This window comes from Phalacrocorax carbo, chromosome 15 (genome assembly GCF_963921805.1).
Source record: "Phalacrocorax carbo chromosome 15, bPhaCar2.1, whole genome shotgun sequence".
NCBI lineage: Eukaryota > Metazoa > Chordata > Aves > Suliformes > Phalacrocoracidae > Phalacrocorax > Phalacrocorax carbo.
The window spans coordinates 13718685-13735605 of record NC_087527.1 but is presented as its reverse complement, the minus strand read 5'-3'; the positions used below and the strand labels follow the sequence as shown (position 1 = coordinate 13735605).

The window sequence follows — 16921 nt, the reverse complement described above, 5'->3', positions numbered from 1 at the left end:
AGAGAGAAGCACTTGGCACATAAGGCAGTCTTGAACTCTGAAGCGTTGGTTGACAATGGCCACCAGAGACAGGTTATTCTGTAGCCTTAAACTGGGGATTTTCTTCGTGAGAAACATGACGCAGATGTCATCACAAGAAAGGAACTGAAGTAGACAGGTTATTCAGTCTGCAATCCTCAAAAGAATTTTAAGACTACTAGTAAGGTTTGAGAAACAAAGGAATGAGGACAGAAAGAATTAAAATCCAACAACAATGACGGCAGCATGTTTTCAGGGGAAATTTTATTTTCAAATTTTCACTGCAGCTCTTTTAAGGAATATTTTCTGTCTGACTATCTAATCTCTCTAAGAAATGGATGAGGGTAGGTATTTTGTTTGTGAAAAACACTGCGGCCACACAGTAACAGACTGAAAACCTGTGGTTTCAGGGTTTTAATATAAAACTTATGTCCTACGCTACAGAGGCACAATTTTGAAAAGCGACTTACCTTCCTCATCAGTCAAAGATGTGCTTGCCTTCCTCTTCCTTCCAGATGATAAACCACCCTAGCATTAAATAATTACAAGATGTAAAATCACAGAAAACAAAGTTTGGGAGGGTTTTTTTTTGTTGTTTAAAGAAAGCAACAAGTGCCTTGCAGTCACAGCAGCACTGGCTAATAGACACTTAACACCTATTAACACCTATTACCACTAACACCAGCCCTTCCCTGGTCACGCAAAAACAGATACTGTGCTTCTGTATTGAAGGTGGCGTGCCACTTCAGGTGTTTGTGGTTCACATTACTCGGGTCCAGCTGTGGCACAGAGCCACAATACACTCTTCCCCTTAAAAAATGTTATTGAGGCACAAAACTTTTACCCAGGTTGGAATGAAGGACTAAACTGCCACTAGTCAATAACAAAGGGATATGGGACAGGCCTACAATGGTTCACTCTCAGCTGCCCAGCCTAGTCTGCAGCAGTTTAGCCCATGCAAATTAACACTTGCAAACAGTGCTAGGCCACAGTTTGGCTGCTAACACGTGCTAAAGCTTGCTCCTAACAGGAAATTCAGATGCAGGCATTCTGCCCAGTGAAAGGGGAGTTCAGCAATGGGCATCAGCTGTGCCACGCCAGATGGCTCAGGGCCTCGCCACAATCCCTCACTCTTTTTTTTCCCAATTGCACAGGTGTAGCGAAGGAGTCCTAGCGCACATTTCATCTAGGGAAAAAGATATTTAAGTTTCATTCAGTTTGATCCATTCTGTAACATACCTACACCTCTCAGCATATAGATCACAGCTGAACAGCTGAAAACATGCCTTCATGCCCCACAGAGTTTACCCCTGGTTACAGCAGATGAAACTTGCCCAAAACAAACTCTGGCAATTAAGTCGTACTTTTTTTTGGTCTTGCAATCTTAGAAATACTGATTCAAAGCCTCTGAGGTAAGTATGAATCCTTCCTTTACAAGACACTTATCAACCGCATCCACTTCGCCGTTAAAAGTTGTGGTTCACAACCAGAAAAAATGATATTTGTGCTTATGACAATATGTTCAATCATCAGTAACTACGCAGAAATGTGCTTTTCGTCCCCATGTACTTAAGAAAAACATTTCTCATTTATCAGAACTTTCTCATACAGGTAGTCATATTTAAATAAATTTGATGGGTTTTTAAGAAACAGAAAGACTTACCATGTCACCTTCTTTTTCCAATAAAAGGTCTTCTACAGGTTTTGAATCCTTACCTGGAAGATTATTATACTTGATGTATGCATCGGTCACTTCACAATTTTGTGTTCCTTACATCAACTTTTAAATGCATTTGACATAAACCACAAGAAATACTAACAAAATCTAGCCCAAGAGCATTAAAAAAACGCTGTAGCTCATAGTTAAGAACTGTTCACAACCTATTATTAGCATCTCACCATTCTATCACCAACAAGATTAAACCCCACTGAAGGAAATTACGTAAAGCAATAACATCAGAATTTATACTGGATTTCTTAAGAAATGGAATCCAATTACCTTTCCTTGAAATCCTCTTTAAATTCAAAGCTTTTTTCCGTTTCTCTTGAAATTCAATTTGCAGCTTTATTTCAACAACCTGAAATGTAAATCAAGCCTCATAAAGCACTTAAATTTTATAAATAAATTACTGAAGATGAAAAAAAGTCTGACTTGCACAAGTATTAGTGCATCAATGTTTTACCTGTTCAATGTTAGACCAGAAGTATTCTATTTCTCTAGCAATTGATGCAGCAATTCGCCTTAGTTTGTTTTGTTCTTCCCTTTTCGCTCGCTCTTCATTAAGTTTCTTTTCTTCATGATAACGAGCCACAGTTCTTACCATCTAAAATACCATGAGAGATATTGATTTAGGTTACCTCAAAATACACACCATTGTGTTCCTTAAGATTACAGTGGTTATCAGCAGCCAGATGTTGGCCATAACTTTACACACATAGCACTCACCTCCAATATTTCTAATTCTTACAGTACCAGTAAAACAACAGATATGGAACTCGAAGGAAAAAAGAAAATACAAGAACTACAACTAAGCAAGCAAGTAGGAAACTTAATTCACTACTCTCAGTCAAACAATTAGGAAAAAAAATCTACTGAAATTAGCAGCAAACACACAAAAGAAAACTCTTTTTCAGACAGCACATATGAAGTCATAGAAGCGACACCACAAAATGTCAGAGGCCAAAGGGAAAATGAGCTCAAAAAAAAGAGTGTACATACATGAGTGAAAGGTTAGTCAATGGCTGTTAAAGACTGACTTGATTGCAACCTTTAGCTCAGAAGGTCCCTAAAAACATGCACTTCCAGAAGTTTGCAGCATACTGCCAGGGGAAGGATCATTTCATATTTACCCTTCCTGTTTCCCCTGTTCTTAGAAACCCACCACTGGCCACAAATGGAGTAAGTGCTTCAAATCCAGATTTAAATTATAGTCAAAATGCAGACCTTCATTTTACAAAATGATACACTTCTTTCAATACTTTGCTCATAAGGAAGAGAGTTCTGAGTTTCCATCACTTCAGAATATACAATAGAAAGCAACATGGCAATTTAAACTAATGACCTTCCGTTGCTCTCTTCATTACCCCAAACTGGTCATAAATATATCAGAAGGCGGCACTACATTGCTAGAATCCATAGAAAACCCTTGCTTATTGTAAATAAACAGATTTTACATGTTATCTCACACCTCTCCAATTCTCATTCCATCACTGACTTAATTATTCCCACTGTGCTGCTCTCTTCCCCTACGGAAACAGTTCTCTACCATGTTTCCCCTGCTGTCCTTAGAACTCCATGGTTTCTCCTTCATCTTTTTCTGAGACTAAGAGAGAAGAATTAGACAGACAACCACATCCAATGGAAGTCATTTACAAAATTCTGTATTTACTCATCACTGAGAGGGAATAACTGATTAATGAGACAGGCACGAGAGCCGTACTTTTAAAATACGACCCAGTCGACATATTGACTGGGTCCCCAAAACAAGCAATTTGATTTCCAGGAGAATAAAATCCACAAAATCCAAAACTATTATTTGCATCCACGATTCTCTAGTCAGTTTCACATGCTGGAATATCCGAAGCTGACAACATGGCTTCTCAGTTAAGTTAAAAATCAGTGCCTTATATTCCCATCACTTCTATCTGTAGAAAAAGAACGTTTAAGTAGCTTTGCTACCCCGCTCATCGATAGCAATGCTAATTGTTCTGAATCAAAACAGTCTTTCTCAAGTACCTTCTTAGCAGTTGCCATCTTCCACTTTCTCTCTTGGGCAAAATCAGTTGCCATCCACTGCATTTCTTCCAGCAAATAATCCCAGTGAGATTTTGGCCTTGGAGCCTCTTGGAGTTTAGGCAGTCGCCTCAGGGACCATAAACCTTCCTTCCTCAGTTCTGCGATTCGCTGATGGATTTGATTTTCCTTAAAAAGAAGTACACAGAGTTACAATGAAGCTGCAGAATGCACCTAAACCAGTAGCCAAATAGAAAAACAGCAATTGCTCCCACTCCAACAAAATAATTGACAGCAAAAAAGGCTGAATAACAGTGTAACACATGCATTACAAAAATCAAGCCTGAACACCGCGTCCATGAAAAATTGACTGGACTAAATTCAACTTATGCGTAAAGAGAATCACAACACTTCAGCCTGTATTCCAAGAGGTACTTTGCTAAATAACGGGATGAAAAAGGTTCGCTGGGCAGCACAAAAAACAAGTTACAAGACACATGTGAACTGCAATCAAATAACCCTCTTCTTTTTTTTCATAAATTGAAATTGCAGATGTGTTTATCCAAAGAAAATAAATATAACCCCACAAGTTCTCTATGACGGTCCTGTCAAATAAGCAAAGCAACATCTCCAGTTAGCTATAAAAATAAATAAGGCTGCAGTTATCCCGAATGAGTAGATACCATTAATATATAGAAAGAAAAAGAACGCAACAGCAGTACGAATGCCAGCACGCCTTCTCCAACCCCTCTGAATGCCCATAAATGCAAAACTCACTACGTAAAGCAGACTAAAAAAGAAACGCCACCAAACACCCCGCTCCTCCACAAAACAGCCCATTTTCACAACTCAAACACATCGCTCGTGTTCATGGTTATTTGCGTCGTAACTGTCCATAAGTTTTGGGGAAACCCAAAAAATCTTACCAGCTTTACTTGCTCAGCAAGCTTGTCTTGAGAGTTGTCCTGTGGTAATACTGCTGCATTCTGAGCCGGACTTTGTGTTTTAGGTGCTGCTGCTACTGCTAAGCCTGGGGGTTTTGATGCAATAGGAGACAGGGACTTGTTGGTTGCTGGAGAGGTCCTGTTTGTTTGTACTGGATATGTGGAAGGCGGTGTTGTGCCTGAGAGAGCTGCTGGCACAACGGATGAGGTAGGCGGTAGGGTATTTGCCGTAAGACGCTGAGAAGTCTGAGCAGGATCTGCAGATGGTCGTGTCAGAGTCACAGTCTGCCCAAGAAACACATTTGATAGTGGATGAGTTTAGGATTTGATGCTTGTCTACACTACAGCAGAAGATAATGCTGACCTTAATTTAATAAAAAACAAACACCTGCATTTTTGTAAGGAAAGGATTTCAGTGTCCAGTGGAATTAAAAAACATTAACGTATTTCATGTATTTTCAGGAAGATAAGGTTCTTGGATTTTACTGGGCGTCGAAACAAGCGTATTTTCACCCCAACAAAGTTCACATACCTGTTGCTGTATTGCAGCTTGTGGCTGCGACACTTGGTTCGGTGTCTGTCCTTGCACGTGGATTGCTGGTGGCACCTGCTGTTGAATCGGTGCTGGGAGTGGAGCAGAAGTCAGGGGTACGCTTTGAGGCTGGATCTTCACCTGAATCTGAGGCTGAGCTGGAGACTCCACTACCTGCGGCTGCTGCTGTGAAAGCTGCAGCGCAGCTGGGAGAGACGTCATGGGGACATTTGCAGGTTGCAGCCTCCCCGGCAGCTGCGGCGGAGGGGTGTGCAGACTTGCTGCGTTCTGCACGGGAGGACCTTTAGATGGGTCATACTGTTGTTGGCTCTGTTTCTGCCCAGTCAGCTGCACAGTTTGAGGAGTGGGAGGCATTCCACCTACAAAGTGAGAGGAAACACAACATAGATGAAATTAAAACGTCCCATGCTCTTTACCGACACAAAGAGGAAATCAACCGCAAATAGACTAATTTGTTACTTACTTTGCCACAAGACACCATCACTTGAAAATACCACATCACAATCACAAAATAAATCACCGTTACAATAAATGACAAAGTATTTCATGCACGGGATTGCAACTAAAATTTGGAGCACAGCAACTATGAAAAAAACCCATGTCGTTATATGTCTTCTGCATTTCTTATACTTTAAATAAAAAAGGACTGGTGAGCTAATGGAATTTAACCTAAAGTGACAGCATCAAGCCTATATTATACTTCGTTCTGAACACAATCACTCTAACACATATTCTAAAGCTTGGCATGACTACGGGATAAAAATTTGTCGTGATGTTGCAAATTAGGAGGTTTCCTTTTCATAAGTCATTGGCTCGGTTCCAGAATTCTCAGATTAACCATTTTGCATCAGCACCTGTGACGTATTTCCATGCCCACATGCACCTTTGGAGCCCGTCACTCAGCTCCTTAAACAAACCAGGCATTGCATACCAAGTATTAATTTACATGGAGAAGTGCGTGGTGGGACTAGGATCTTGGAAGGCCGGAAGCCCAAGTTTCTAGTCCCATCACTAACATCTCCTTGTTAAATTAATGTGCAATTGGCATGTGGTGACACAGTACCTTGTGCCGTTGGCATTAGCTGTTGAAGAGGAACTCCTGAAGCCACACCCGGGTGCTGAAAAACCATCCCATGACGGCCCACTTCAATTCGTGGTCTCTTAGACGAATCTGTGATATTCAAATTCCATTTATGGCACGGTATAATGGAATGGGTTCAATTTACAAAGCAAACTACTACACATGATTCCAACATCAGCTCAGAAAGCTACGACTGCTAAACATGTGTAGCATTTATGAAGAACATGCTCCAAAGGCAGAGTCCCTCTAAGTCCAAGTTGGCCATCTCCAATCTTCTTAGCCAGAACAATCAACCTAGCGATGTCTCCATGCCTGCCAAATCCAGTCCTATCTATTGTGAGCAGAGCACGTGCTTCACACAGCACCATTCACAATAGATAGTCCTAAGGATCTGGCAACTCCCAAGGTGAGGCAAAACTGTATTTCAAGAGTTACAGAACAGCGGGCTCCATTAACTGTTTGGAAAAAAAAAAACCAAAGAACCAAGGTGAAAATCTGTCTGCAGAACATACCTGCTGGTGCAAGTGCCTGCTGTCTCTTAAAAGCTTCAATTTCTATGGTGTTCACAGTCGCTGGTACTGGAGTCCCTGTATGCGTTTGCTATTGGAAAAAGAAAACAAATCACAAAAGTTCAATCTGTAGGTAGTCTGACATCAAGATATAACTTACAAACGGATCTAAAGAGGCCGGTCCAGAACAAATAATCCTTGAGAACAGTTTTACGATGCAGCAAATAAGGCTCATTTGATATCTGCTATAAAGCTGCAGATGTCCATAATGGACAGATACCCTTCGCTGAGTTTAAATTTTAAAACAGTAGCTATACTGATGAAGTTGGTTATATATAACACACGTCTATGTTTTTTAAAAAGTGATACCAAACCCAGGAAAATGGGATATGTGAAAAATAAACTTGCCCAGTATTTTTTTTTTTTGGTAATGGAAATTTTCATTAATGCATTACCCTTCATCATTCACAAAATGCTGCAATGAAATCAAAGTGACATATTTATATAGTATATAGCTGCAATAAAAAGCTCACATGGCAAAAATTAAACATTATGACTTCATTAGAAGGGAAATTAAATGAGGAGAGAAAATTTGTGCATAAACTGTATCATAACCAGCAAGGCACAAGAGTAAGACATGAGAGTCAATATGTGTGTGGAAGCGAATCCTTTTCGCTCTGGGTGAAGCATTAGTAACACACACACGAACTCTCATCCTGAAGACAGTTTAAGCTTACTCGAGGCTCTACCACTGCTGCTCTCAGGATAAAGGTCCATTAAAGTGAGCCTTGAAATCCTTCAGGAAAAGCTGCCAAGACTCGGAATAAAAGAATCTCAGCCAAGTTACACAAGTTCCAATTCCAGTTTTCTGGATGCTAGACTTGTAGTTGTTTGCACAGCTGGCAAAATGAGTACTGCAAAGGAACACCACGAGGAGAAGCACAATATTGCCATACGGCTAATGTGACACCAGAGTTCATCAGAATGTACTAGACATTTGGTCTGATAACGTCACACAACTATGAATTAGCAACCCTGGAAGAGCACTATTGATATTGAGATGCAAAAGAAATCACAGGGGTTTGATTCAGCAGGTTGGAGTTTAGCTTCAGTAGCATTACACAGTGCATGAAACCCTTATTTAAAAATTACTACAATTAATATTGGCAATGATGGCAGAGACTATAACCTAGATATTCCTTTCAGCATCAAACTCGGTTGGCAGACTCACGCAGGATTACTGAAACAAGCAGGTTTGGGTACATGAGGATTTCCATGCCCTCTGGGCCCTCAGCACTACCGGTAAGTAGTTAATGTCTGCCAGCGTCTGTGCAAGCCCAGTTCTTTTCAGTGAGTTTCCAAGTGTTTTCAAGTTCTTCTCAATATTTAGCCATGCTATACCCAATATTTTACTATGAAACTTATTATGAGTAAAACAGGGGTCTAAAGAAAGGGCTTAAGAGATTCTATCAGAAAATACAACGACAGAATTTATGTGCGCTTCTATGTCCTGGAAAACGAGCTAATTTAACATTCAAGTTCTCTAAGTGTAATTTGCTGTTGGTGAGAGCCTCTGCCATATCAAAGTACGGTAAGGGTTTGCAAACGTTGTGAAAATTTATTATGACAACAGAGCAAAGACAGCAACTTCCCAAAAGAATCTTCTAGTTTACTCACAGGTCTTTTCTTCTCTGATTTTTCACAGAAATTCTGTCAATGTAAATTAAGCCTAAGGAAGTAAACGCCAGTCTATATTGAAATAAACCATAGCCGTCACTTCATCGAACTGTATTAATAAACATAGCCAACGTCACCTAAAGCAACTGGGTTTCAAACACTCCTTTTTGAGCTGAATATATCTCACGCCACTCGGATTCTATCAATAGCTGTGAATTAATGACATTTAATCTCTTTGCTGCCGTGAGGGCATTTGTGGCCGCTCTAGCAATACAGCTATAGCCTTAAGATGCGAATTTTGGCTTTAAGAATCTCTGACGCATGTTCATCCCTAACGGTCATGGTTCACTGTCGCATCACACTCGATATAGATCAAGTTTTCAGATGTTTGTCTTCTCACAAGGCAGACATGCAGCACATTTCAAGTCCAGTGTCTGGCAGAGCATCATACACTGAGGCGTTCATAGAATTTTCAAAATAAGTCACAAAAACATACCTTCTACAAGGCTACTGGATTAATTAACAAATTCAGCTTACGTCCCGTTCACATCAAATGCTTTCAGGGACATCAGTTTAAGAAAGTACGCTCTCCAACCTCTGCTTCAAACGCCGTTTATTTCACCTGCACTCTCACTCTGGATGATTGCATACTCACAGTTTCAGGCTGCATCTCTACTTCAGGATTTTTGAGTGACATTTTCTTAAGAGCATGCCTCCCAGCTGTCTGCATTATCACCACATAATTTAGGCCAGACGCTTCAAAGAGCAAAGCTGTTCTGTCTTTATAAATTGCAGTCACATACCACTAATATTAGACTAAAACTGTCCTAACTTTAATTAAAATAATGTAGTTCCCCGGAGGTCATGATTATGCAGCACACCCACAATAATCATTCTGAGTGCTGCACTTACGCACTCAAATTTGAATGATGCTGCTGATCGGGGCACATTATTTCTCTATAAACAGTTACAAAGGGAAAGACTGATGAAATGATACTTGCTGTTAACAGTTTGCGCTAAAAGGTATTATCACAATTACAGAGTTTTGTACATTTTTGGCATGTACCTGCTCGTTTCTCCGAAACAGATCTGAAATGGTGTAATACTTTCAAAAGAACTTCATCATTGCTGTAGCTAGAGCTTGGTCATTACCCTGATCACTGTAATAAATGACCTGATACAACATTACAGATTTTAAAGAGCTTGGACGAAGCCTACGGAGACTTCCAAGCCATGCAAGCATTGGCCACAACAACGAGCTCTCAGTGCAAGCCCCTTAACTATGCACCTCATCTGTAAAGCATCGCGGTGAAGACCCCGGTTGTTATACACGGGAACACAACCCGTTTTGCGTTTCATTTAACTCTCCATTTTCCAAAATCTAGACGAAGGCAGTGCAGACTGTATGGCTTCCAGGGTACAGCAGCGTAATTCACCCTCTAACACCTGCTATTTAAGTGTGACTGAGCTAAAAGGCAAGTATTTTAGGTGCTGAGGAATTAGGGTATATTACCTCAAGCAATGGTGTCTGGGTAGCAGAGATTTGAAGGTAGCTGCATAAAGCCATACTAGACTGAATGTAAAAGTTGCATCATTACTGACCCACAGAAATTTTAACTGTTTATCACATTTAGTTCTTTACTTTGTTCAGTATTCCCTCATGCAAAAAAAAAAAAAAAGATATAAAAAAGGATTTATATAATAAAAATAAGCACTTCAGTTTCTTCTTCCCAACACTTATCGCAGAGCTAGTGGAAAGCAGGGGAAAAAAAAGCGTCAGAGCGTTATTATTGTTGTTCAAAACATTTCAGGGGAGGCAAATCCAAAACCTTCTGTAGCCATACTCAAAACCTTTAACAGATAAGGAAAAAAAAGAAAAGAAATTTAGAAGAAATCCACAATTACAACGCCACAGACAAAAGAATCCATATTATCACTATGCAGAATGCACAAATGAACCAAATGCATTAGGGAAACAAAAGACAAACAAACCAAAGTGAAAACGTTCAAGCTGAAAGTTAATGAAATAAGCCAGCAACCTGGAGACAAAGATTTAACTTCCTCAAGGCTTCATTAATACCGATGCATTTGAAGATTGCCAAGGGTTGTTTTGTTTTGTTTAGATGATAAGGGATGGGCTCTTGGGAAAATTCTAATTCATCTAAGAAATGTCAAATCTGAATGAAGAAAAAAAATCTGGGATGAAACTACATTTTAGAACCATTGAAAAGTACCTGAAATGGTTGCTGCTGGGATGAAAAAGCAGCAGAAACATTTGGAGGAAGCTGGGTTGCTATAGCGACAGGAGTACCAGTCTGCCCATCCTTTCCTGTCACAACCTTTACCTGAGAGAAATATTTTGGGAAAAAAAAAAGAAGGGAGAATCATTTTCTTTTTAAAAGTTTTTCTTCTTTTTTTTTTTCTCTGTACCGTTCAACACACTCACTTTGTACCGATGGTACCTCACTGAAGAGGGGATTATAACTAAATAACCATCGGTACGGCTCGGTTTGAACGCAGGCTGTTTTCGAAGAGTTCTGTCTCACTTTTAATAGCAGACCACAGCATGGCCTTGACTATTTATAGTGACTTCTCACCACTGGAAACCTTTTTCTTAAATCCAGTTAACAGAAAAGTGTGTTTTAAATTTAATGATTGCTGCGCCTAACGGACAACAAATTAGCATGACAGACAGTTTGAACTTAAGAGAGCTCCAACATTTATTTAAGCAATGAGCACAGCCACCACTCGCTCTCCCCTCGAACTCCCCAAGTGATCAACCTCTGCAGGCAAGAGGGATGAAGCGAGTTGCTTTAGCAGAAAGTGATAGGGGGGGAGGGGGAAATAAAAGAGAAGACGACGAAAAAATACAAAGAAAGAACATACTCGAAAGATGTCTTAATCTTTCAAAAGGGTTCATCGTTTGGAAACACGTAAAGACTTCTGCTGCTGCACTTTGCAAAATTCTCCGGCAGTTAAACAGACAAGCGGCTTGCACGAACACAAGACAATCCATCACAAGAAGGCAGTGAAGTACAGCAAACTCCCGACCCGAAAGACCCGGGGGCAGAGCCTCAGCTGATGTAAAGCTCCACCGACTTCAGTGAACCTTTACAATTTACACCCGCTAAAGATCTCTCAAAACGAGCGTACTGGCGTTGAAAATACCTGGTATTTCAGCTGACAAACACGCAAGCCAACAAGGACACCTAAACAGTTTGACAAAATACAAACCAGGTGAAAAATAAATACTGAAAATCTGTTGTCCATAAATTACAATACCAGGCTAGCTTTTATGTTACTATATACAGAAACAATTCCTCCAAAATTATCAATAACCATCCACAGGTAAAAATAGATTTTCCTAGTCAAGAAGTTTAGACCACAAAACCACGAACAAATTCAACTTCACATTAAAACTTCCCACAAATTCCAACCGCAGACATGATCAGTAGTGATTCACACCTAAGACAGTCATCAATTTTCACTGAAGACGCTCATTTCTAGCCGGTATTTCAAAGCAGTATGAGTTTCTTTACCTAACAGGTTTGGTTTGGTTCTTTACAAACCGGCCACTATATTCCTATCCACATTTTTACAAATTTTAAACGGCATTTGTGAGTGCCGAGCGACGCAGCGGCATCAGCCGCACCGCGCGCAGGCTTGCGGTGGGTGCTGCGCAGGACGGGCTCGGCCCCCGCAGCTGCGGGGGCGCCGCAGGCCAAGGGCTGCACGCGTAGGTACGAACGCGTGGGGGATGCTGCACGTCTGGCTGGGGCGAGCTTAGTTCAAGTCCTTTGCCATTAATCAGCACTGAATTGAAGTTAGTAATTTTAAACCCTTGCGTAAATAACAAAGTTAACTTCTTACTGTCCAGTCTACAAGCGCTGGTTTTTAATCATTTGGAAAGCAATACATGCACGGAGCTCTAAGGCAGCCTAAGCAACCTGAATCATTGCTACGGACCCAATTACACTATGATTCATGTGCTCTCTGAGAAATTAGATAACTTCAGATCTTTTGTTGGCCACAGCAACAATGAACTTCAGTAACATCTATGGTTAGAAGCCGCACGAGTCAAATAAAGGTTAATCTCTTACAACACTTCTTGCTTATACTTTTTTGGTTTGCCTAAATCTAGTAAGTGAAATTTGATCTATGATCCCTATTCACATTCATTCTGATCGCTTAAAACAGCTTCCACACCAAATGCACCTTCATTCGTGTGTTGGTTTATGGACTAACTAGGACAGCAAAAGCTCCTTTCACCTCTCTGTTCTTCTCTTTTCAAGACAACCTCTAACGGCACGCTCAAACCACCCCGTCGATTCATGCTACCTTGCAGAACCGCGTTCTCTCAGACCAACTATTTAAATAAAAATTGCCGTACTTCCTTAAGTAAAGATGATTTTTCAGGTACGATCCCATTCTCTAATACTCCAGGTGCCACAACTTCATCTACGATTTTAATCCAAAATGTTAACCAACAGATGCCTTACCTCATCATTGATGACCTCAGATTGTTCTTCCTCTTCTTCCTCCTCCAGATCCAAGTCATTTTGCCTCAGGTACGCTTGCAGTGGAACACAATGTTTCTTCTTAAAAGCTAAGAAGTCCATCATATTCCCTTGAAGATGTTGCAGGAAAAACAGTTCAATCAAACATTCCTTAAAAGTTTCCTTAAGAATTTCCATCTGCTTGTGGTGGTGATCCAAACATTGTTTCCTCATCTGAGCAGTCTCTTGGTTGGCAGGAGGAATCTCCTCCAATTTTTTGGGTTGTTTTTTCACTGCCGTGTTAACTGTAGGAGTAAGAGGAAGACTCGACAGCCCCTGTGGTACAGTGGCCCGTGAAGGACTTGTGGGAGGAGGCGGTGATGTCATTCCAAACGCACCAGGTCCTCCGACTCCCGCTATCAATCCTCCAGAAGTCCTGTCATATCCAATGGGTCTGCCCAGCTGCTGGCCCTGAAGCACTTGCTGCTGCTGCTGCATAAGTTGCCCCTGGATAATATTGCTGATTTGGGGCGGCAAGCTGGTCGTCGTGATGTGGCCTGGGCTAGTCAAGGATTGCATATTTGCTCCGCTAGCTACAGGACTCTGAGGACCGAGATGATGAATGGTGCCACCCGACTGAGAGTGAGGCTGTGAAAGCCTGCGTTCCCTCACCGTTGCAGGCGCCCCAGAAGATGGAAGCTGTACTTGCGCGGCAGCGCCTTGGGCAATTTGTGCAATTCCCGGCCCTTCTTGATACACGAAGTGTCCACCGTTGGAAGGACTCAGGCTGATTTGTCTCACAAGCACACTAGCATCTACAAATCCTCTGGTAGGGCTCTGGCTGCACATACCCAAGCCGGGGCCTGGAGTGCCTGCCCGAACGCTTGGCAGCGTCTGCACGGGCACAGGGTTAGGCTGTGTAGGGCTCTGAGACTGAACCTGTTGAGGCAGCGGCGACGTAACTTGAATATACGAGGGGGATCCATGCTCGAACCGCCTCTGCTGAGGGCTGAACTGAAAACTCGGTGACGTTGGGTTCGGAATTGGCAACGGGGTAAGCGTGATCTGCTGGTTTCCTGAAGCCACCGGTCCGACGTTTTGCAGCGTGATGTTCACATTCTGCCCAGCTACCGGACTTCGGCTCATTATAAACTGTTGTATTTGGTAACTGGGGGACTGGGGTGCAGATGGACTTGCAGAAGGTGCAAAGGAGGCTGCAGGGGACTGGGGTAAATTTGCCTGCTGCTCTTCTCCCTCACTGCCCGTGAAGGACCTGGACCTCTGGAGCTGGCGCTGGGCATTCTGAGGACCATTACCATGGTGCATTCTCACTGTTCTAGGTTTTTTTACAGTATACTCTAAAGAAATACACAAAAAGAGAAATTCAGGGAAAGTAAAAATATTTCTGTAACTGAAAATATTTAGTTACTATTCAAAAGACTTCCTTACAGTAAGAACTCGGTTATCGTATCTGTGCAGTTACTTAAAATGCTTTACATCATCAGCTTTACATACATCATCTGAAATCCTCATCGCCACAAAAGCTCACTCAAATCCCTCATACATTTCTCTAGCCATCAAAGTGCTGTTGAATAGTTTTGCATATGATACGTTCCTCTTAGTTAGAATTACTTCAGATTTTAAAAAAATTACTTTTTCCCTTTCTGTGGGACTTGGAGGATCAACAGGCTCCAACATCAAAAGTATCTACTCTTTTTTGTGTTCGTTATTCCCAATGTTTCAGTGCTTTTAACACTTAATACCATGTTCCAGAAAACACAAGAGTTGCTTAAAATCTACAGCATGTTTCTTCAACAATAACTGGAAACATGACAAAAAATGGACAGACTATTCAACTTTATTGTTCTAGCTGCTGGAAAAAAAAAAGTGTCATGAAAAACTCACTCCTAAATCATCTAGATGGTTGAAAAAGTGTTGTACCTAACACTTAACTCTGCCTTCTCCTTCCTTCCGAACGCTAACCCCTTAAAGAGATGAAAATTAATCCAAATCTGCATTTCATTTAAAATGCCGTTTATTGAGCCAAGCGATCTGGAATTCCAAAAACGTTCCGGTTTTGTATTTCAGTCATTGACGATAAAAAATTACACTGACATGCACGGACAGGTAGATGCAGCACTGGGCACCACACAGCAGCAGCAGCACAAAAATGAAACCTTCTCTTTTTTTTATTTCAAAATTTCAAAATCTCGCTCACGTTTTGAAAATGGTTTGGGTATTTCAGGCCAAAGGCACACACAAGCACGCTGTCCTTCCTTCGCCTTTGCTCAAGTCGGTCGCAAGTGGCGACAGGCAGCGGCGGTATCGCCCCCCAGGCACCCCGCAAAGGCTCGGGGGCCCCGCTCGCTGCTCAGGCGGGGCAACACGGCGCGGCTCCTGGCTCTCCTGCGCTCGCTGCAGCGGTCCGCTCCCGCCCCGGCGCCGGGGACGCGGCCCCCGGGGGAGCGCTGCCTCCGGAGGCGGCAGGGGCCGCTCGGCAGCGCGGGATCGCGCCGGCCGCGGGGCCCCGGCACCGACCCACCTCTCCGGGCGGGGGCCGTCTCTCTCGCCCCCCGCAGCTCCCGTCTGGGGAGAGCCCTGGGCGGAGCGGGAGGGGAAAACCACATCCCGCTCCTTACAGGCACCTTTTCCAAAAGACTTCATAATACCGCAATACTTCGTGGCATTGTGACTCTTTAATAGTACTGATACCAAATAATTAAGATTCAAACGATATCACCTATCGCCAGTAACAAGGTCTTATTATTTTAATTACCTGTACCTCGCTAACATTTACGGCCCAAGAGAGAACAATTAATTATCAGGCCGATAAGGGAGCGTCACCAGCGGCTGCCGCCGCCGGCCCGCGGAGAAGCGATCGCCTTTTGTGTGCGGACACCGAAGTGTGCGGCGGGCCCGAGCCCACGGAGAGCGCCCGGCCCGGCCCGGCCGTCCCGAGGCTCCCCCCGCCGCGGCCCGCCCGGGAAGCGCCGCCGCCGCCTCCCCCGCTCCCCCCGCCGCGGCGGCGGGACGCGGCCGGCCCTGCCCGCCCCCGGCCCGCGCGGAAGGCCCGTTCCACCGCCCCCCACCCCCGCCCCCGCCCCCGCCGCCAGGAGCGGCGCCGCCGGGCCTGGGGCCCGCAGGGGGGAGGCTGTGAGGAGCGGGGCCCACCGCCACCACCACCCCCCCCGCCACGGCCCGACGGGCCCCACTTACCGCGGGCGGCGGGGCCGGACTTTCCATTCGCTCCGCGCAGGAAGCGGGGGCGGGGGGCGGCGGGAGCGGCGGCCGCTACCAGCGCCGGCAGGAGACAAACCGCGCCGCCTGCGCTGCGCCCCGCTCCGCTCCCGGCGCCTGCGCCACCGCCCCGCCCGCCCGCGCTCTGCGCCTGCGCCGCCACCAGCGCATGCGCGCCGCGCTCCCGCCCCCCGGCCGGTCTCGCATCCCCCTCCCCCCTCGCTCGCCCCGCCGTGTGTGGGGACGGGGGCTGGGGGACAGCGCGCCCACGAACCGGACTCTGGGCCAGGACAGAAAAGTAACGTTTATTGGGTGCATAGAGGGGGGTGGAGGAGGCGTTAGAGGAGTAATTCCTGTCAGGGCAGGGAACGGTGCTGGCCCTTTACTTCCAGATTTAGCGTAAAATCCGCAAAAAAGGAGGCACGAGACGCCGCTTACCTGGAGCGCGCGCGATAAAAGCCTCGTACAACGTGAAGGGATAAATGCAGAAGGGAGGAAGAAAAAAAACCTACCACTCCTCTTGATTACAACAAAATAGTGCCCCAAACACGTGGGGAATAGTTCAGCAATGAAGAAAATATAACTTCTACCTGCCAGAGAAGGCCAGCGGGCTGTCGCTGCAGGCGCCCTTCCCCGAGGCCGATTCCTGCACGGATCCCCCCTGTGCCAAAGG

At 43.9% G+C, this 16921-nt stretch overlaps 1 protein-coding gene across 14 annotated transcripts in view; it reads right to left on the bottom strand.

Moving 5' to 3' along the window:
- The window catches only part of EP400 (E1A binding protein p400), a 50834-nt gene extending 34455 nt beyond the window's left edge, over positions 1 to 16379 (bottom strand). For 8 of the 14 annotated variants that reach the window (XR_010375322.1, XM_064466468.1, XM_064466469.1 and 5 more), the window contains exons 1-12: positions 16228 to 16379; positions 13015 to 14369; positions 10750 to 10860; positions 6842 to 6929; positions 6312 to 6419; positions 5228 to 5607; positions 4678 to 4980; positions 3755 to 3940; positions 2202 to 2342; positions 2018 to 2096; positions 1682 to 1734; positions 489 to 546 (exon numbers count right to left, since the gene is read on the bottom strand). Coding sequence is in view for 13 of the 14 variants with exons in the window: in XM_064466468.1 (XP_064322538.1) it covers positions 489 to 546; positions 1682 to 1734; positions 2018 to 2096; positions 2202 to 2342; positions 3755 to 3940; positions 4678 to 4980; positions 5228 to 5607; positions 6312 to 6419; positions 6842 to 6929; positions 10750 to 10860; positions 13015 to 14337 (2830 nt within the window). In the remaining variant the exon portion in view is untranslated. The remainder of the gene's footprint in view (positions 1 to 488; positions 547 to 1681; positions 1735 to 2017; positions 2097 to 2201; positions 2343 to 3754; positions 3941 to 4677; positions 4981 to 5227; positions 5608 to 6311; positions 6420 to 6841; positions 6930 to 10749; positions 10861 to 13014; positions 14370 to 16227) is intronic. The other 6 variants (XM_064466475.1, XM_064466479.1, XM_064466480.1 and 3 more) reach the window with 3 other exon arrangements.
- Between the last annotated feature and the right edge of the window lie 542 nt (positions 16380 to 16921).